This window comes from Amblyraja radiata, chromosome 12 (assembly GCF_010909765.2).
Source record: "Amblyraja radiata isolate CabotCenter1 chromosome 12, sAmbRad1.1.pri, whole genome shotgun sequence".
Taxonomy (NCBI): Eukaryota; Metazoa; Chordata; class Chondrichthyes; order Rajiformes; family Rajidae; genus Amblyraja; species Amblyraja radiata.
Window position 1 is genome coordinate 12,146,878 of NC_045967.1, and position 22,255 is coordinate 12,169,132.

General features: G+C 41.9%; 1 protein-coding gene across 1 annotated transcript in view; it reads left to right on the forward strand.

The window, feature by feature from the left end:
• mtm1 (myotubularin 1) overlaps nucleotides 1-22,255 on the forward strand; it is a 119,969-nt gene that overhangs the window by 80,087 nt on the left and 17,627 nt on the right. The window contains exons 8-12 of the mRNA XM_033030246.1: nucleotides 3,744-3,899; nucleotides 6,497-6,685; nucleotides 12,981-13,166; nucleotides 14,145-14,351; nucleotides 20,317-20,409. Coding sequence (XP_032886137.1) covers nucleotides 3,744-3,899; nucleotides 6,497-6,685; nucleotides 12,981-13,166; nucleotides 14,145-14,351; nucleotides 20,317-20,409 — 831 coding nt within the window. The remainder of the gene's footprint in view (nucleotides 1-3,743; nucleotides 3,900-6,496; nucleotides 6,686-12,980; nucleotides 13,167-14,144; nucleotides 14,352-20,316; nucleotides 20,410-22,255) is intronic.

Here is a 22,255-nt window from a genome sequence, read left to right on the forward strand (position 1 = left end):
CTCCTATTAGCGTTCAATTCTACATTTTGCTCACATTTATTGATGATGCCCCCTGACTGTTGAAACTGTTCTGTCCTCGAATACCTTGGCCTTCTGTAAATGGCTATAGATTTTAATTTGAGAGAAAAAAGCAGAGAAAACCATGTATTCTTTGCAAACTGCCATCCTATCTTTGACCTTTGTCCTTGCCATTGCTGTCACTTCCAAAATACATGTCTCTTTTCCTTGCCTCTCCACATTAGAATTTCTCCAGTCGGGTTTATAGATCTGTCACAGTGCCGTCATTAAAAAAAAATATATTCTCCATAACCCTGGCCAAAGTATGTAATCCTCCCTAGTGGTTGTCTTTGTGGTTGTCCAGAATATCCTATCCTGATTCCTTGCTCATCTGATCATAACCTGATGATTTCTGCCATGCTAACTTGCCATAGCACAGTACTACTAGAACACCCCTGGCATCTGCCCGTGGCTTTCTTTTTACCTTGGAGGCAACTTCTAACAGTGGGGACAACTCTACACATGAGGTCAAATTATTCAGGTTTTATCTGACGTCCAATTTTAATAAGATGCAGTTTATTGTAAATTACAAAGTTGAGTTCTACGTTGTTATCAACTATGGACTTGAATCAAACTGAATGGTAGATGGATACAAAATGCTGGAGCAACTCAGCGGGACAGACAGCATCTCTGGAGAGAAGGAATGGGTGACGTTTTGGGTCGAGACCTTTCCTCAGACTTATTTTGTCTGATCAGTCCGAGGAAGGATCTCGACCCAAAACGTCACCCATTCCTTTTCTCCAGAGATGCTGCCTGTCCTGCTGAGTTGCTCCAGCATTTTGTATGCATCTTCGATTTAAACCAGCATCTGCAGTTTCTTTATACACGTCAAACAGAATGGTGGTGGAAATGTTGCAACTCTTATGTACTGCCGCAGTGCCTCCACCTCTACTATTCTTACACTCTTGTACACGAGTATGATTGTGCACATGTGTAGTTGGACTTAAACAGAACAGTATGCAAAAATAATTTTACTGTACCTGAGAATAAAGCACCATTGATATTGGCTTCTACCACAATCTATGATTGAGAATGACTCCATCACTGGCAGTTGTTTGTGGCTCAAATTTCTCATTTACCTAAATCTGGAAGAGACCTTTTGGCTCATCTGGTTGATGCAGGTTCTGGGAATAATTCCATCAAAGCCCATTTATTTCTTTGCAACCTATTTTCCCTCGCATGCCAATTAACACCTGTCTGAGATTCCCATCAGCAACCGACACTGGGATAATTTACAGTAGCTAATTAACCCTGCAGCATGTGTGGCTTTATGACCTGGGAGGAAACTAGAGCACCTGGAGGAGAACCTTATACAGTCACAAGAACAGTATGAGATTCCCACACATATAGCCCCGTAGAACACATTCAAACTTGTGTTGCGGAAGCTGTGAGACAGCTGAACTATCAGCCGCAGTCAATGTAGGCTGACTAGGACTGATTGCAAACCGTGTCTCTTTCAACCCTAAGCTCTGTTTCTGACCCCATATGCGCTGTGGATCAGTTGCTTTCATCTTAATAACATTGCCTGACTCTGCCCCTTTCTCAGCTTTTGAATCTCCCATCTGTGGGTTTGTTACCTTCGGGTTTAACTATTGTCCTCCTACTCCGCAAGACTTTGACAATTATTTTGTTTCCTATTTTTAATCCTTTGTGTGCCTCTTACCTTTTGTCTGACACAAAGGCTCCAGACTGTAATTTGAAATCCTTATCCATGCTGTTAAATGCTTTATGACGCGGTACATTCCCTGTGATTGTGACATCCTCTTACACTTTCCAGCACTTAAACTCATTTTTATTCTACTCCTTTCCATTTTGCTGCTATTGTTGGCCTTAGGTCTAGCTACTTGAACCGTACATTTTGGACACGAGTATCGAAAACCACTTGCAATTCCTCTTTCTTCTCTCCTCAAGGTCCCTCCTTAAGTCTACCTAGATAGACTGACACTCTTGACCTTGGAGGTGATACAGAATAGTGAAAGGCCTGGATAGAATGGATGTGGAGATGATGTTTCCACTAGTTGGAGAGTCCAGGACCAGCAGAATAAAAATACATACTTTTACAAAGGAGATGAGGAGAAATTCCTGTAGTCAAAGGGTAGTGAGTCTGTGGAATTCCTTGCCACAGATGGCCGTGGGGGCCAAGTCAATTTATATATTTAAGGTGGAGATTGACAGGTTTGTGATTAATAAGGGCGTTAAGAATTATGGGGAGAAGGCAGGAGAATGGGGTTGAGAGGAGAAGATAGATCAGCCGTGATTGAATGGGGGAGCAGACCTGATGGGCCGAATGGCCTAATTCTGCTTCCATAACATGAACATGAATTTGCACGTTGATTTGGATATATAGAAATAAGTAATGTGCTTTGAGCACAGAGTTAAAAGTGATGAGATACATTTTATTACATTCACTGGAAATATGTAATTATATATTTTTAGATGTGTATATTCTGGTCCTGTAGCATACTCATGTGGATAGCTGAAGTAACTACATCTAATCAGTAAGGGCAAAGGAATAATGAATTTTGCTTGTAGTTTTGCATAATTTCTACAGAAGGAGATGATAACCGAGGAAGGATTAGGATTTTTTTTTCTCTTAAATATAGTTAGCGTTCCATTAAATGTAGTTAGTGTTCAACCATCAAAATTAAAACATTTGTTTTAATTCCTCAAATTTTAAGTCGTTTTTCTATAAGGATCAGTTTTCCTACAAGGCAGATAATACTTTAGAGGAGGAAATATTCACTTTCCTAACTTTAAGTAGGTTAGCATTATCAGCTAACTATATAATGAATGTAATTTATCATTTTGTCTATTTGGTACGTATTTGTTAGTATTTTCAGTTTGTTCATTTCCTCAACTTTCACATGCAAACAGAGACATGGTTTTATAAGGGAGGGAAGGAATCAGTGATACCTATTTGTTTCATCTGATACTTCCACATTCAGCTTTATTTAAATCTTTGTTCTTGGCAACTAAGCCTGATTTAGAAACTGGAAGAGGAAAATCTTTGGGATGTAGCGAGTCCAAACTTTGTGATCAAACGGTTACTTTATTCGGTGAGATAAGTTTGACATACATGTACGTTCAGGACTCTCTAAACCAGTGGTTCCCAACGTGGAGCAATTTGATTTTTAAGGGGGGCATCAGGTAAACATATGTAGTTTATGTTTCAGATGTTATTTTGAGTAAATTCCATTTTCTGAGAATTATTTCTTTGTCTGCTCGTGCTAAAATATAGGGGGGGGGGGGGCATCAGGATTTTAGAGGTGATTAGGTGGGGCATGGCCAAAAAAAGGTTGGGAACCACTGCTCTAAACATATTGAGTCATTGCTGCTGCGTGAGGGTATTGACTCAAGCTCAGCTACCTGTTGACTCATGAGCTCAAGGTAAGATCTGCTGATGTAGCAGGACACTCCCCTTAACCCATGACGTCACGTGACAGTCCTCGTGACGAGGGTTCGACAGTAAGTGGTCTGACCATCAGGTGATGCCACAGTGATATGTTATTAGGAAGGCTACCTTCTATGGTAGTTGTACACTTTTTATCTGTAACATACTGAAGTGCAGATTCAAGCATATATTGCTTCATTTTAGTTAACAAAAATATGTTTACCACTAAATTTTAGTGTTGCTGACATTTTATTTTTGGTTGGCTGCCGTTTACTTATGTTGTATGTTCCTCCAGGGCTTACCTGATGAAAAGCGAAAATGGAGAATCACCAACATAAATCAGAACTATGAGCTGTGTGACACTTATCCACCAATCTTAGTGGTTCCAGCCAGTGCTAGTGATGATGATCTGCGAAAAGTAGCTGCCTTCAGATCCAAGGGTCGATTACCGGTGGGTATAGTAAAATGAATATATAATATCTGGTGATAATTGTCCATTCATAGAATCATGCAGCAGGGAAAATGCATGGCCCACCACACCCATGCCAACCAGAGGACATCCATCCCACTAACGCCATTCTTCAGCACTTGGCCCATTGCTATTAATGCCCAGATGATTTAAGTGCTTATTTAGACATCCCTTTAATGCTGTTTGTGACCCTGCTTCCACCATTCTCTCCAGCATTGCATTCCAGGTATTTGTGACTTTCTGTATAAAAAAGGTCCTCCTCAGATCCTTGCTAAATCTCTGTCCTCTAAAAGGGAAAAGGAAGACCATATTTTGAACTGTCTTAAAATTAAAGTAGCACTAAAAAAAATAGGTTTTATGCTTTTTTTCTCCAAATGACTCAACATTTCTTTAACACCCAGGCACATTTGAGAAAATTCAAGTTGAATTGCCCATGAGTATTGTTGACCTGGATATTGAAAAGACCTTTGAAGTTGGCAGGACATGTTAAGAGGGTAGTTAGAAAATATTTGGGATCTTGGGCTCCCTAAGTACAGTACAGAAACAGCGAAGTTATGCTGAAACTTCTCTGGAGTTCTGGTTTACTGCAAATAGATACAGTAGTGTCTATTTGATTTTTCTGGGTTGTAGGTAAAACAAAGCATTTCACTGTACATTGTACATGTGACAATAAAGTATCATTCATTCAAAAAAGTATAATTCATTCGTTCATTCAAAATCTTTGTTAGTCCATTGCTAAATGACAGTGTTCAGATATGCTCACTCTAATCTAGTTAAGAAGGACCGAAAAGATCCTTAAGGGAGTTCAGAGGAGAATTGCCAGAATCAGTTCCAGCTACTTAGTTCAGTTGCCAAAATCAATGTTATTTTCTATGGAGCAAAGTATATTGGATTTGGGTAAGGTGTACAAAGCAAATGTGCCTACATCAGCAGATGAGATGAGCGGCAGGGTACAGAATCATGAAGGAATATATGTTTGATAAAGTCATTATACCAGCACAGTATCTTGAAATATACTATACTGCATATACAACATGCATATTGTATATATTATATTTTCTGTCTATATCTTGTATTTATAGAATATATATATATATATCATATTATCATAGTGTGTAGGAAAGAACTGCAGATGCTGGATTAAATCTGATTTAAAATTTAAATTTAAATTTGGAGTCTGAAGAAGGGTCTCGACCCGAAATGTTATCCATTCCTTCTCTCCAGAGTTGCTGCCTGTCCCGCTGAGTTACTCCAGCATTTTGTGTCTATCCTCATATTAACATAGTATTGGCACACCATATAGGAAGGATTTCTTTGCACAGTAAAGGCTATCAAGCTGGATTTCACAGGCTGTGGGAGTGGTGGCGGTGATCACTGTTTCAAAAGGAAATTTGGCAAATTAGGGAAAAAGATCAGGGTTGTGAGGATTGAGCCAAGAAAGAGGATAGACTGGATTGCTCCGCAGAAAGTAGGCATGCATTTGATGGGCTAAATGGCTTCCTTAGTGTCATATTGATGATATGACATGTTGAGATGTGACATCTGTTAAGGGTGTATTCAGTTCAGTATGTATGATGGTGTTGTAACAACTACCAGCCTGTCAGAAATGTCACGGAGGAGCTGAAGTTTTAATGCGAGTTTGTCAAATGATTGTTGCCGGGCCCATACAAGTTATTCTAAATGGTCTTTCTCATCGACCCATTTCTTCTTTTTCCTTTTGCTAAAATAAGAGATTCTAAACAGAATTACATTGCCACCTTTTAGGCTAAGATATAATTTTTGGTGACTCAAGGAACTGCAGATGCTGGTTTTCTAAAAAAACAATTTGTTGGAGTAACTCAGCGGGAGAGGCCGCATCTCTGGAGACATGGACAGGTGATGTCACTTATCCATGTTCTCCAGAGATGTTGCCTGACCCGCTGAGTTACTCCAGCGCTATGTGTATTGAATTCTTCATGCCGGGATGTGTGTCAAGAAGATGATTTTGATTCGCCAAACCAAGAATCACATTTTGCTTTGTATAAAAATGACTGTGTTTCGATTCTTTACAAAATGTTCCATAAATTGGAAAAGCTTTTCATTGCTAAACAATGCATCTCAAACCTCACGGATCTTTGATCTATGCTTGAGGCCCATGATTTAATTACTGAGGATTGGATAGAAAGTTATTTTCAGTGGGCTGACGAAAGCGGAGGGCAGGCATCTTGTTTTTTTTTTCTCCCAATTTACTTGTTTTTGGTCATGGTTGCAGATTCGTTCTTTTAGTTTTAGAGATACAGCGTGGAAAAAGGCCCTTCAGCTCACCAATTCCGCTCCGACCACAATCACCTGTACACTAGTTCTATCCTACACACTAGGAACAATTTACAGAAGCCAATAAACTGCAAACCTGCATGTCTTGGGATGTGGAAGGAAACCGAAGCACCCGGAGAAAACCCACACGGTCACAGGGAGAATGTACAAACTCCATACAGACAGCACCCGTAATCAGGATTGAACTCGGGACTCTGATTAATGCCATTAGTTGTAAAAATCAAACAATGGACTTTCATAATGACCTCAGTTTGTCTCTGTTTCAGGTGTTATCGTGGATACATCCTGATAATCAAGCTGTGATTGTCCGTTGTAGTCAACCTCTGGTTGGGATGAGTGGAAAACGCAGCAAAGATGATGAAAGATATGTTGATATTATTAGAGAATCCAATGGCCAAACCCAGAAGTTGACTATCTTTGATGCAAGGCCAAGTGTTAACGCAGTAGCCAACAAGGTGTGTACGGATATAAAGGCAGAGACGGTATACTTTAGGAATAACCTGATTTTAATGGTTATGGTATTAGATTGGTAATTTAGTAGCTGCAATGTTGAATTTAAGTGGTAATTAATGTTATGGTTTTACCTCAACTAACTAGTCCACACAGAGTCCTTTCCATCTCTTGGTTGCTCCCTTGCACTATTGCTAAAGGAAAGTCCAATGTCCTCTTCTCCTTGCTCACCAGAAGCAGTCAGTAAATGCAATAATGTCAGTGTTATTATCCCCAAATATAATTTAAAAAACAATTTGTGGGTACAGTTTTTGTTTTCTCAGCATTCTTTGCATTCTTTGGATAGCTAAGTGGGGTCTTTGATATACACTCACACATTGCTCCATCAATTGTCTCTAGTTTATTCTTAAAAGGAAATAATATAGGATGACAATTGCTAGGAAGCATGTGTTATAATTGTGGCCTGCACTTCAAGCAAGCGAGTCGTCGGGTCGGTTAAAAAACACTGATAGTTTGCACCCCAGTGGTATGAACGTTCAGGTAGTCCTTACTTTCTCCTCCCCTTCTCAGATCTCCCTCAGCCCTCTGGCTCCACCTCTTCCTTTCTTCCTCACCCCTCACCCTCACATCAGTCTGAAGAAGGGTTTCGACCCGAAACGCTGCCTATTTCCTTCGCCCCATAGATGCTGCCTCACCTGCTGAGTTTCTCCAACACTTTTGTCTACCTTCTTAAACAATAAATTAAAGAGCATCTGTTAGTGTTTGATTGTGGTAATGCATTGATTTTTTCCCACTAAATGAAGAGAGGAGTTGATGAAGACAATGCAGCAGATTTCCTGAAAATATTTGATAAAGTCTCATGAAAGTAAGGTTACCAATAGCCTAGCTAGGAAGTAGGCTGAAAGGAAGAAAGTAATAAATAGTGGCCAGTGGTTCAACTTTTATATTTGAGGATGGCAGATAGTGGTGTTCCTTGGGGTGGTCAGTGTTACAACCACTTTTTTGTAATATACGTAAATGACTTTAATACATTAGACAAGGGTATGCGGGATCGCAATTACACATTAACAGAAGACGTTGCAAGGGGTGGAGTCATGTATTTTGGGAGTAGGAATAAAGGCTTAGAATATTTTCTAAATGTGGAGAGAAATCAGAAATCAGAGGTGCAAAGGGACATGGGAGTGCTGGTACAGGATTCCCAAAAGGTTAATTTGCAAGTTGAATCGGTAGTAAGGAAGTGTAATGCTAGCATTTATTATTTCAAGAGGAGTAGAATACAAAAACAGGGATATAATGTAGTGGCTTTCCAAGGCGCGGGTCAGACCGCGTTTGGAGTTTTGTGAGCAATGTTGGGCCCCATATTTGAGGAAGGATGTGCTGGTGCTGGAGAGGGTCCAGAGGAAGTTTACAAGAATGATTCCAGGAATGAGTGGGTTAACATATGATGAGCGTTTGATGGCACTGGGCCTGTACACGCTGGAGTTTAGTAGGATGAGGAGGAACCTCATTGTAACTTACTAAACAGTGAAAGGCCTGGATAGAGTAGATGTGGAGGGGATGTTTCCACTAGTGGGAAAGTCTAGGAGAAGAGGTCATAGCCTCAGAATTAAAGGATGTTCCTTTAGGAAGGAGATGAGGAGGAATTTATTTTGTCAGAGGGTGGTGAATATGTGGAATTCTTTGTGGAGGCCAAGTTAATAAATATTTTTAAGGCAGAGATAGATAGATTCTTGATTAGTACAGGTGTCAGGGGTTATGAAGAGAAGGCATGAGAATGGGGTTGAGGGAGAGATAGATCAGCCGTGATTGAATGGCGGAGTAGACTTGATGGGCCGAAAGGCCTAATTCTGCTCCTACCACTTATAGAAACATAGAAAATAGGTAGGAGTAGGCCATTCGGCCCTTTGAGCCTGCACCGCCATTCAATATGATCATGGCTGATCATCCAACTCAGTATCCTGTACCTGCCTTCTCTCCATACCCCCTGATCCCTTTAGCCCCAATGGCTACATCTAACTCCCTCTATAGCCAATGAACTGGCCTCAACTACCTTCTGAAGACACAGAACTACCTTATCAAGACACATAGCTTGGAAGTGTTGATAAACAGTGCGGAGAGTAATAATGGAATGCAAGAAGGCGCAGGTTGACTGAATGAGCAGAGCAGTGGCCGATGAAATTTAACCCATGGCAATGTGAAGTGATGTTCAGTGTGGGAAAGAATGAGACATAACATGGACTAAATGACATAGCTCCAAATATTGTATGGTAATAGATTGTCCTGAGTGCATCTGTAAGCAAATCTGAAGGTGATGGGACATTTGGGAATGATAGAATGATCAGTAAAGTATTTGGGATCCTTGAATTCATATGTGTAGACATAAATGTTTGACTAAGATTGCTTCCCTTAAAGCACAGGAGGTTGAGAAGACATTTGATAGAAGTGGGAAGTTTGGCATGTCTCCAATGACTCTTACAAACTTCTGCAGATGCACCATAGACTGTCGGGATGTATCCTAGCTTGTTTTGGGAACAGCTCTACCCAAGAAAGCAAGAAGTTGCGGAGAACTGTGCATGTTGCCCAGTCCATCACACGTTTGACTCCCCACCATTGACTCCAACTACACTTCATGCTGCCTCAGAAAAGCAACCAACATAATCTAACACTTGTCCCACGCCGGTCATTGCACCTCCTCCCCACTCCCATCGGGCTGAAGTATAGAAGCTTGAAATTGCACAGCACCAGACACATCTGTTAGGCTTCTGACTGGTCTTTCCATAAGCTAGGGTACACTTCTATTCACCACTACCCTGTAGACTTTGTCTATGGATCCGGTGCACTACAACGCTGAGAATTATATTCTGAACTCTAGCTTCCCCTCTGCTCTACCTATGGTACTTGAGCTTTCCTTGATTGTATTTATGTATAGTGCTAATGAACATCGTCACTCTCGTGAAGAAGTCACATCAGCGGCTGTATTTCCTGAGGTCTCTGCGGAGAGCAAACGTCTCACAGCCGCTGCTGCTGTTCTTCTACCGATGCGCCGTGGAAAGTATCCTCTCCTATGGCATCCTGGTGTGGTTTGCTAGCTGCACTGTGGCTGAGAGGAGGGCGCTGCAGAGAGTTATAAAAACTGCACAGAGCATTACAAACGCTCAACTGCCCTCCTTGGATGATATATATAGGGCCCGATGCTTGCGCCGGGCCACAAACATCAAGCAGGACACATCCCACCCTGCCAACCAACTTTTCACTCTGCTACCCTCTGGGAGGCAAAAAATAGTTTCTACCCATGTGCGATAAAAGAACTTAATTCCAACAGAGAACACTGGGGAAGCAAAATGTAATTCCAATAAATGCAAAATTATTTTTAAATACTTATTTATTATTTTTACTAATAAGTGTACATATGTGTCAATGGTTGTCTTGTTTGTATTTTTTAACCGGAGGAGATGCAATGGAATTTCGTTGCACAGTATTGTGCAATGACAATATACGTATTCATTCATTCATTCATTCATTCATCGATTAGATTGGATAGCATGCAAAATAAAGCTTTTCATTCGACCTCGGTACATGTGACAATAATATACCTAAACCTAAAGATCAGTACAGGGTTAGATAGGATACATTAAAAGACGTTGTTCTCATTTGTGAATGGTTCAAAGACTACAGACACAATGTAAAATATTGGGCAAAATGGGAAAGGCGACTGTGTGGAAAAAGATTTCTTACTCAGTTATGACTTACTCAGTCAGTGGTTTTCGTAAAGTTTAAAATGTGAATAACGTAAAATATACCATCAATCTGAACAAGACTTGATACACCACACCACAGGACAATGGTGAGTAAGGTGGGCCAAATATTGTTGCTCTATCGTGAGCCGTTTTGGCGTAATTTCAGGATCACACTCATAGACAGACATAATAACAAACAAGATGAGAGTTTTAGTAATATATATATATTAATATATCTAATATATATTTATATATAATATATAATACACACACACACACACACACACACACACACTAAGCAAAGTGGGACCCATTAGGTCCGCGTCACACAGAAGGCCTGGTCCCCCAACGCAATATTCCACCACTCACCCATAGCCCCCAACTGCGCAGGGGCTGCTCATTTCGCCTTATTCACCCTCCCTCATTTTGAACTTTTTAAAAAATGTGCACTTGCTAGGGCTTGCAGGACTCAGTGTCCTGGGATAGCAACATTGTAGCAAGCAGGGCTACAATTCCATTGTGACGTTATAGATGCAAGTGTTAGTGCAGAGGGAAGACATTTTTCTCAAAGTGGGGTTTAGTAAAGTTAAAAATATGAATAACTTGTAAAGTATAACATCAATCTGAACGAAACAATACAAAAGACCACAGGACAATTGTGGGTAGACAAAAATGCTGGAGAAACTCAGCGGGTGAGGCAGCATCTATGGAGCGAAGGAATAGGCGACTTTTCAGGTCGAGACCCTCCTTCAGACCCTTCCTCAGGGCAATTGTGAGTCAGGTGGTCCAAAAATTGTAGTGCTATCATGTACTGTTTTGGCGTAGTTCCGTGATCACATGCGCAGACATCCACACGCATGCGAACACACAACTATCTACCTCTTTGAAGACTCTCGGACTATCTTTAATCGGACTTTACTGGACCTTATCTTCCACTAAACATTATTCCCTTTATCATGAGTCTGTACACTATGGATGGGTCGATTGTAATCATGTATAGTCTTTCCACTGACTGGTTAGCATGCAAAAAAAAAGCTTTCCACCGTACCTCGGTACACGTGACAATAAATTATAAACTAAAGTAAATTTCATTTTAATTCTTGATAGAATTGGTCGGGATATATTTTAGTTTTGCATACTTTTTTAATTGTAGGTATTGAAGCTATTTATTAATGGTTCCTTTGTTTTGAAAGGTGCAATATAACTACAGTACATCCCAGCATTATGAAGCGGTTCTGTTTTTAGAAAACTGTTGGTATCACAATCTTCTGTAATGCGAACCCTTGAGAAAATATGTCAAATTTTGTGGTTTCTTTCACATTGTGTCTATTTAGTTTTTTTGTGCATAAACCCCTTAAGAGCAATTTTTTATTCCACATCTCAAGTTTCTTAGCAGTAATTCCTGAATTCTGTAAGGGTGAATATCTGTTACCCAAACTGTTGTAATGCTAGGCCACACATTACATGGACCTTTCAATAATATAGTCAAGATGGCGCTGAGTTAAATAATTCAGGAGAGCTGGCTCTGTCTATGGTGAGTGTGTTTGTTGGATGTTATTTAAAGCACGTTTTTGCTTCAGCCCCAGCAGCCTCTACAGGAGGCTTTAAACATTCGTTTTACACACTGTATATTCAACACGTTCTGAAGTTACTTGGCATTTTAGTATTTGGTGAGTGTGTGTGAGTGAATGAATCTGTGTGTGTGTGTGTGTGTGTGTGTGTGCGTGTATGTGAATGAGTCTGTATATGTGTGTGAATGAGTGTGTGTGTGTCTGTGAGTAAGTCTGTGTGTGTGTGTGAATGAGTCTGTGTGTGTGTGTGTGTGTGTGTGTGTGAGAGAAGGACTCTGTGTAAATGTGTCTGTGTGTAAATGAGTCTGTGTGTGTGAATGAGTCTGTGTGTGTGAATGAGTCTGTGTGTGTGAATGAGTCTGTGTATGTGTGAATGACAAGAAGCAGAGTGGGGGGGGGGGGTGAAGGGAGGAGGGGTGACTGAGTGAACTGCCAGCGTACCAGGCGTGAGTGACTGCACTGCCAGCCCATGAGCTGTGAGTAAGTGAACTGCCAGCCCACCAGCCGTAAGTGACTGAACTGCCAGCCCAATAATCCATTCAGTCCACCCTCTCCCCCTTCTCTCTCACAGTCTGTCACCTGTTTTGGGCAGAATTTCTGGCAGTTTCTCAGCTGCCAGCCTGCCAGGTCCGAGTGACTATACTGCCAGGCCTCAGTGACTGAGCTGCCAGCCCAAGAATCCATTCGGCCCACAATGTCTATACTAGCCCTCTGGAAATCAGTACCTTCGGCCCACAACACCCATACCAGCGCAACAGAAAGCCCCCCCCGCACTGGCGAGCAATACTGGAATTGGTGTGGAGGTGGAATATTACGTTGGGTGACCAGCCCTCCCGTGTGATGCTGGGGCCAACGGGTCCCACTTAGTCTAGTCTTGTTATAAATTCTTCTCCCTCGTACCCCAATACTATATCATGCCCACTTTTCTGATTTGGTTCCATGAATTCTGGCTATTTTCAGTAATAATTGAGAAGGTCCATTTTGTTTTACAGGCCACAGGAGGAGGCTATGAAGGTGATGATGCCTATCAGAGAGCAGAACTCATTTTCCTTGATATTCATAACATCCATGTGATGAGGGAATCTCTAAGGAAGTTGAAGGATATTGTGTACCCCAGTGTGGAGGAATCCCACTGGCTGTCAAGTCTGGAGTCTACACACTGGTTGGAACACATCAAGGTGAGATAGTTCTGACTGCTGCAGGCGTGTGACTGACTTGTTGATGACTAGCTAAACACAACATTTATTACAACAAGGAATTGTAGATGCTGGTTTATACCAATGATAGACACAAAATGCTGGAGTAACTCAGCAGGTCAGGCAGCATCCCCCGAGAACATGAATAGGTGATGTTTCGGGTCAGAACCTTTCTTCAGACTGAGTGTGGGGGGGAGGGGGGCAGAAAAGAAAGCTGAGAGAGGGGTGGGGCAGGACAGAATGGCAGGTAATCGGTGAACACAGGCAATGTTTTTTATTGATAGGTAGATTGTTGGACAAAAGCCAGAGATGAAGTCAGGTGTGAGCCCGAAAAGATATATTCTGAATTTCTAACCTTGTGGATAGAAAGGTTGCAAATTGTGTATCCATTGTAAACGGTACAAGTGGAGGTAAAGGGGGAGGGGGGAAACCTGTTGGCGGTTGTGGAGGAGGAGAAGGTGAAGAGAGGGCAGAGAAAGGGGAGTGGGTTCTTGGGCAGAGAAAGGGGAGTGGGTTACTTTCATTTCTTTTGTTTTAAAGAAAATTAGGAAGAAAGAACTAGGTTGAGCATTTATTAACTTTTGCAAACTTGATGAAGGATCATCCACTTGTATCCACAGATGTTGCCTGACCTGATGATTAATTTCAGCATTTTTAGTTTTAATTTCAAATTCCCAGCATCTGCAGTGTTTTGTTTTACAATTTTGGTTTATCTGGTTTTGGTTGAGCATCTTGATTTTCTATATATAGAAAAGTCATGATTTAAACTTTTTTATTTAAGTGCCTCGATTAAAGTGTCACAGAAATATTTTTTCTTTAATTTTGCTTGTAGTTAATTTCTGTATAAACTTTTAATTATGAATTTCTTGGAAACAATGAACATCCGTTAATTTTCATTGTAAAATGAGTAAACTTTTTTTTCAAAAGAGACATCTTTACAACTTACATCTTTATATTCAGTTTGTTCTGGCAGGAGCAATCCAAGTTGCAGATAAACTAGCATCTGGAAAGAATTCAGCCTTGATACACTGCAGTGATGGCTGGGATCGTACTGCACAACTGACATCTCTAGCTTTACTAATGCTTGACAGCTTTTACCGAACAACCAAAGGGTTTGAAGTACTTATTGAAAAGGAATGGTTAAGTTTTGGGCACAAATTTGCAACGGTAAGTATTTGGAACCACGTCTCATAATGTAAGAGTGACAGTATTCTTTATCCCGGTGACATGAGACTTGCACCCATTACTCCCCTTCCACCTCTGTGCCTGTTACCTGGTTTCACAATTTGCTGCACTTCTTTTATCCTTATCTCACGCCTTTTGTCCTTTCATTTCTGGCCTTTCTCCAACCACCTGCCTATCAAAAACACCCCTCACCTGTATCCACCTATCACTCCCCATGCTTTGTCCTGCCTCTCCTCTCTTCCATCTTTCTCCAACCCACTACAATCAGTCTGAAGAACGGCCCTGATCACAAATGTCACCTATCCATGTTCTCCAGAGATGCTGCCTGACATGCTCAGTTACTCCAGCATTTATTTTAAACCAGCACCTGCAGTTCCTTGTGTGTAGACTAAATTCAAAGGTTCTTTATGATGTGGTTAATTATTTTTCCTTTCATTCGCTGAAAGGCAATGGCCTGCCGCATAAATAGATTTGTATGGGCTCTATTGTCCTTCAACTCGTTAACATAGAGTGGCCATTGGCTAAGGTTAAGAACTGCACGAATGCTCTGCGGCTATTGTGTATTTAGGAGGAGTGGCTTCCTGACTTTCTGTGCCTGATTAGAAACTCGCTCTCTAAGCTTATGTACCTAAAATGTAGGTTTGTGGCTGCACAGTGGTGCAGGGGTAGAGGTGTGCCATACAGCACCAGGTACCCAGGTTTGATCCTGACTATGAGTGCTGTTCTGTACAGAGTTGATACGTTCTCCCTGTGACCACGTGGAATTTCTCCGGGTACTGCGGTTTCCTCTCACACTCCAAAGACATACAGGTTAGAAACATAGAAACATAGAAAATAGGTGCAGGACATGGCTGATCATCCAACTCAGTATCCTGTACCTGCCTTCTCTCCATACCCCCTGATCCCTTTAGCCACAAGGGCCACATCTAACTCCCTCTTAAATATAGCCAATGAACTGGCCTCAACTACCTTCTGTGGCAGAGAATTCCACAGATTCACCACTCTCTGTGTGAAAAATGTTTTTCTCATCTCGGTCCTAAAAGATTTCCCCCTTATCCTTAAACTGTGACCCCTTGTTCTGGACTTCCGCAACATCGGGAACAATCTTCCTGCATCTAGCCTGTCCAACCCCTTAAGAATTTTGTACGTTTCTATAAGATCACCCCTCAATCTTCTAAATTCTAGCGAGTACAAGCCGAGTCTATCCAGTCTTTCTTCATATGAAAGTCCTGACATCCCAGGAATCAGTCTGGTGAACCTTCTCTGCACTCCCTCTATGGCAAGAATGTCTTTTCTCAGATTAGGAGACCAAAACTGTACGCAATACTCCAGGTGTGGTCTCACCAAACCCTGTACAACTGCAGTAGATCCTCCCTGCTCCTATACTCAAATCCTTTTGTTTTGAATGCTAACATACTTTCTTCACTGCCTGCTGCACCTGCATGCCTACTTTCAATGACTGGTGTACCATGACACGCAGGTCTCGTTGCATCTCCCCTTTTCCTAATCGGCCACCATTCAGATAATAGTCTACTTTCCTGTTTTTGCCACCAAAGTGGATAACCTCACATTTATCCACATTATACTGCATCTGCCATGCATTTGCCCACTCACCCAGCCGATCCAAGTCAGCTTGCAGCCTCCTAGCATCCTCCTCACAGCTAACACTGCCCCCCAGCTTCGTGTCATCCTCAAACATGGAGATGTTGCATTCAATTCCCTCGTCCAAATCATTAATATATATTGTAAATAGCTGGGGTCCCAGCACTGAGCCTTGCGGTACCCCACTAGTCACTGCCTGCCATTGTGAAAAGGACCCGTTTACTCCTACTCTTTGCTTCCTGTCTGCCAGCCAGTTCTCTATCCAGATCAATACTGAACCCCCAATACCATGTGCTTTAAGTTTGTATACTAATCTCTTATGTGGGACCTTGTCAAAAGCCTTCTGAAAGTCCAGATATAACACATCCACTGGTTCTCCCTTATCCATTCTACTAGTTACATCCTTGTTTGTAGTTCAATTGGCATGGGTAACATCGTAAATTGTCCCTGGTGTATATGATGGTGCTAGTGTATGGGCTGATCAGTGGATGGTGCAGACTCGATGTGCCAAAGGGCCTGTTTCTGCTCCATGTCTCTAAAGTCAACAGTGTAAATGTCAAGTCAAGATTTATTTGTCACATACACATACAAGATGTGCAGTGAAATGAAAGTGGCAATGCCTGCGGATTGTGGAAAAAACAACAGAACAGAATAGAACAGAATCAGTATTTACATAATAGAAAAAAAACCAGCAATTTAAAAAAGACACAACACAACAGTAAATTAGTTGAGTAAATTAGTTCCTGGTGGGATAACAGTCCTGACAGCCTGTGGGAAGAAACTCCGTTTCATCCTCTCCAAAGATCCTATAGCGGAGCAAGATAGGCTACTCCTGCGGAATGCAATGGGCTGACATGTAGTATGCTACGGAGGGGATCCTGGTCATTTTTCTCCGCCCATTTTAGTAACCGGAGCCTACCCGACCCGACCCGACTCGCAGTGTAATCAACGTTGCGGGGGAACAGTTTTTTTGTGTGTGATATAGGGTTAGATTCATAATTCTGTCAGTTCATACTTCTGTTAATTCTTGTCAAGAATAGAATTTGACTCTGGTAATTGTCTTTTTTTAATGTTTTTTTAAATCATTTCTTTTTAAATGGCTCATAAGCAGTGTTTGAGTTGATTTTGTAGTAACCGGAACCTACCCGACCCGACCCGACTCGCAGGGTAATTAACATTGCGGGGGAAGTTTTTGTGCGTGATATAGGGTTAGATTCATAATTCTGTTAGTTCATACTTCTGTTAATTCTTGTTAAAGAATAAAATGTTTATAAACACACATACATGAATGTGATATAGATGTATATAATCATATAACACACACAATTATATTTCTTCTGATTTTTATATCCAATGATGAACTTTATTTCAGACTAGACAAGGGACATTAAATAATAAACATTGTAAACCTCCCCGCAACTTCACACACATTAGGCCTTATCCCACCCCTCAACTCTCCCCCTCCCCCCGGCACTCCCTCGCCTCCCCCCACACTACAATGTCTCCCCCCCCCTATGCTGTAGTCCCTTAACCCACCAGCCCCCAACCCCACATCTCTCCCCATGCTCTCTGCACCCCGGCCCCTACCCCACCTCTCTCTCCCAAAGATCTTATAGCGGAGCTCCGCTATAATGGGATTATAGGACCAAGATGGGTCCTATAATCACCCATGAATCTGCCCATGACCGTACTACGTGTTTTGCGTAGGAGTGGGCCATCTTGCTCTGCTATAAGATCTTTGATCCTCTCTGTCTTCACAGCATAACAATAGAGGCGTTTGTCTGACTGTAGCAGCTGGAACAGTCCGTTGCTAGGGTGATAGGGGTCCCCCATAATGTTGCAGGCTCTGGATCTGCACCTTCTGATGTATAGTTCCTGCAGGGGGGCGAATGTAGTTCCCTTAGTGCATTCGGCCGAATGCACTATTCTCTGCAGAGCCTTCTTGTCCTGGGCAGAGCAGTTCCCAAACCAGATTGTGATGTTGCCGGACAAGATGATTTCTACAGCCCCTGAGTAGAAGCACTGAAGGATCCTCAGAGAGACTCTGAATTTCCTCAGCTGCCTGAGGTGGTAAAGGCGCTGCCTTGCCTTACTCACCAGTGCGGCAGCGTGTGATGTCCATGTCAAATCCTCAGTGATGTGGACTCCCAGGTATTTAAAGCAGCTCACCCTATCCATTTATCTCCAGTGGCATATACGTCCTCAGATGTTGTGCCCTTCTAAAGTCCACAATCAGCTCCTAAATGCGTCAGATTTCTACGTTCTCTCCATTAATCTCCTGTATATGTTTTAAATGTAGGCAGAGTCTAGCTTTGCTATCTTCTCCTAATTCCACTTATCCCCTCCCTCATACTATTGGGGCTTGCATGCACTTGCAAATGGTCAAAAGAATGTCATCTCTTGATGAACGACCAAAAATTGACAATTGGGCAAATGATACACACACAACTTCATAAAATCCAATAATAATCTTGCATAGGAAGAGCTTGGCTTGAGTAGAAATTGATCTTGACACAAGAATTGCTATTAAATCTTCAAAGCCACTAAGTGCATGACAACAACCCTTGTGAGCAGTTATGGATGGGCAATGAATGTTTGCCTTGCCAGCAGCATGCATATGCCAAAGTTAATAAACAAACAAAAGTTCTGGAGTAACTCAGCTGGTCAGGCAGCATCTCTGAAGGGCATGGACAGGCGACTTTTGAGTTGGGACCCTTCTTCGGAGTGATTGTAAGAGGGAGAGGAAAGCTGTAAGAGTGGGTGTGTGTTGGGGGGGGGGGGGGGGAATGACGGGCTGCGCTGTTGATGACGTGCTGCGCTGCTGATGAACGCAGCCCCCAGCGATGCATGTTGGCGTTGAACCGGCCGACCCCTGTATGGTGCCGGTTCAGAGACCCACTCTTTGCGGGGCAGGTCCGAGCCGGGTGGGGCTGTGGTGTTCGGTGCAACAGTGAATTGCGGAGGTCGCAAAGTCTGTTCCCAGCTGGTTCTCGATGCTCCTAGTGTGTTGAAACCGGAGCCACAGAGGGTCGCCGCGTGAAGGGAGAAGGGGCGACGAGACGGGAGAAGGGGCGTGAGGTCCCGACGTGAAACGGTACCTATCCATGGTCTCCGGGTATGCTGCCTGACCTGCTGAGTTACTGCAGTGTATTGTCTTTTTTGGTGAACCATCATCTGCAGTTCTTTGCCTCGATAAATTAGGAGATAAATACTATCTAATTGTGAGAAGATAATTCTGAAGTGTCTCATTTTTGTGTGTCAAAAGGCAAACAGTGCAAATTGTCAGATATTTCCCTTGTGTTAAAATATACTTATAATTGGAGCCGAATCTGATTTTTTTAGATACAAATGTTCTAAGCTAACGGTGAGAGAGTAAGATTTTGTATCTGGATTTGCCCTTCCTGTTAAACTTAAGATGCAGCCTGTGTCATTGCAAATGACAGATTTGTAATAATCAGTGCAGGAGTGCTGGAGTTTCAGTTACTAAGGTAACTTGTTAATCATTCTGATCATACAAACTTGGGCGGAATCGGTGGGCAAGATATGTCAGGAATTTGCAGGCATTCCCATTTGATGGTAATGCACACCTGAATAACTACAAAACGCTACCTTTTTTAAACATTTAGGAAAGTAGTAATTGTGAAAATCCTCAAAATAAAATTCCTAATGTGCCTGTCCCACTTACGTGACCTTTTCGGCGACTGCCGGCACCCGTCATAGTCCGCCAAAAAATTTCAACATGTCACCAGGGGGTCGCCTGTATGGTCGTGATAGGTCAACAGGGGTCGCCTGTATGGTCGTGAGAGGTCTCCTCGTCACCCAAAGAGTCTTTCTGGTCGCCGCTGAATTTTCAACATGTTGAAAATTTTCAGCGACCTATGACGAGTGCCGGCAGTCGCCGAAAAGGTTGCATAAGTGGGACAGGCCCTTAACTCTGTCACCATCTGAAAAGTCTTCAGTCATAGGCCCTTAAGTATTGCTCGGAGATTTATGAATTCTGTAACTTTTTATTAAAAATGACAAACACACTCAATTTGAATAAGCAGACACAAGAAACTGCAGCTGCTGAAATCTTGAGTGAAAAATAAAGGAGGAAGTCAGCAGATCTGGTAACATCTGAGGAGGGAAATGGACAGATGTCATGTTGGGACCCTTCAGTCTAAAAAGTAATCTGCCCATTTCCCTCCACAGATGCTGCTGAGTTCCTCCACCAGTTTGTTCTTTTAGTCAATTTGAATCGGATTTCTACCAGTCAGTAATTATAGTTTTATGTTAAAATTGCAAATTATATGTAACAATAATTGGATCAGGAAAACTTGTTGGTTGACTAAGTTATTTATTTTAGAGAATTGGACATGGTGATAGGAACTACGCAGATGCAGATCGATCTCCTATATTCCTGCAGTTCATCGACTGTGTGTGGCAAATGACAAAACAGGTGAGTGTTTTGAATTTCACTTTATGATTTGTTCACTATATGACAGACAGCAAGTGAGCACTGCTTGTACTGAATATTTTGACAACTTCTGCATTGAAAATTTGAAAATATTACAAAAAGGTGATGTATTACAAATTAATATTACGAATATTACGATATATTTACCCAAATAATGAAAGGCCTGGATAGAGTGAATGTTGAGAAGATGAGATGACCAGAGACCATAGCCTAAGAATAAAAGGACGTATCTTTAGAAAGACGAGGAGGAATTTCTTTAGTCGCAGTGTGGTGAATCTGTGGAATTCATTGCCGCCGACGGTTGTGGAGGCCGTCAAATGGATATTTCTAAGGCGGAGATTCACAGATTCTTGATTAATAATAATAATAATAATAATAATACATTTTATTTATAGGGCGCCTTTCAGGACTCTCAAGGACACCATACAATTAAAACAAGCATGAAACAAAAACAACATATACAGCAACAATACACAATTCGGAGATTAGTAAGGGTGTCAAGGGTTATTGGGGGAAGGCAGGAGAATGGGGTTGAGAGGGAAAGATTGATCAGCCATGATTGAATGGCGGAGTAGACTTGATGGGCTGAATGGCCTAATTCTGCTCCTAGAATTTATGAACTTAGGTGCTCATTTAAAAAAAAAAGATTAGCTTTAAAGAGAGTACATTCACAGGACAAATATATTTGATTATGTTTGTTTCCAAAAATTATCATCTTGGAGATTATGAGAAGCATTGACATTCCTGCAACCATTTACTTTCACTGGTGCATCATCATTTTGCTTCTCTAAGGCCAACTGAAGTTGTAGAGAGTTCAGATGGTAACTTATCCTCTGGGGAAGCCACGACTGAGGCTACGTGGAGTGATATTTGTGGTACTCACCTTAATGTAGGAGGAAGAGGTCAGTCACACAAAGGCTGGAAAGTAGTACCGGTTGCTCAACACTTTAACTCCACATACCATTCCCACACTGACCTTTCTGTCCTGCACCTCCTCCATTGTCAGAGTGAGGCCCAGCACTAATTGGAGGAACAACACCTCATATTTCGCTTGGGTAGCTTACACCCCAGGGGTATGAACATTGACTTTTCTAACTTCAAGTAGCTCTTGCTTTCCCTCTTTCTCCATCCCCTCCTCCTTCCCGAAACGTCACCCATTCCTTCTTGCCAGAGATACTGCCTGTCCCTCTGAGTTTTTCTAGCATTTTGTGTCCATCTGGAAAATAGTGTGTGTTTGTGGGGAGGTTGAAAACTAAGAGTGGCTCTGTCTAAACCGGTAAGTCAAAATATAAAAGAATAACTTAAACAAAATGGATCACCTTGGCGTGCAAACCGTGGCTATTATTTTGTATTATATGGAATATAAATTGGACTAGTTTAGTTTATAGATATAGTGCGGGCACAGACCCTTTGGCCCACCGAGTCAGCACCTACCAGCGATGCATCTACACTAACACTATCCTGCACACTAGGGACAATTTACAATTTTTACCAAACCCAATTAACCTACACACCTGAACGTCTTTGGAGTGTGGGAAGAAATTGCAGCATCCGGAGGAAACCCACGTAGACATGGGGAGAACGTACAAACTCTGTACAGACAGCACCCAGACGTAGTCAGGTTCGTACCCTGTGGTTTCTGGCACTGTAAGACAGCAACTCTACTGCTATGCCACCGTGCAACACATAAACATTTGAACGTAGACCTGATTAAGGTTTCTCCACATATTGACTCTTTGAGGTAAAGAAGTTTTATGGGTTAAATAAGTTTTACCATTGGAGAGTTTAATAAAATGTGCTGAAAGGGACATCTTTCTCTTGGTTCTAG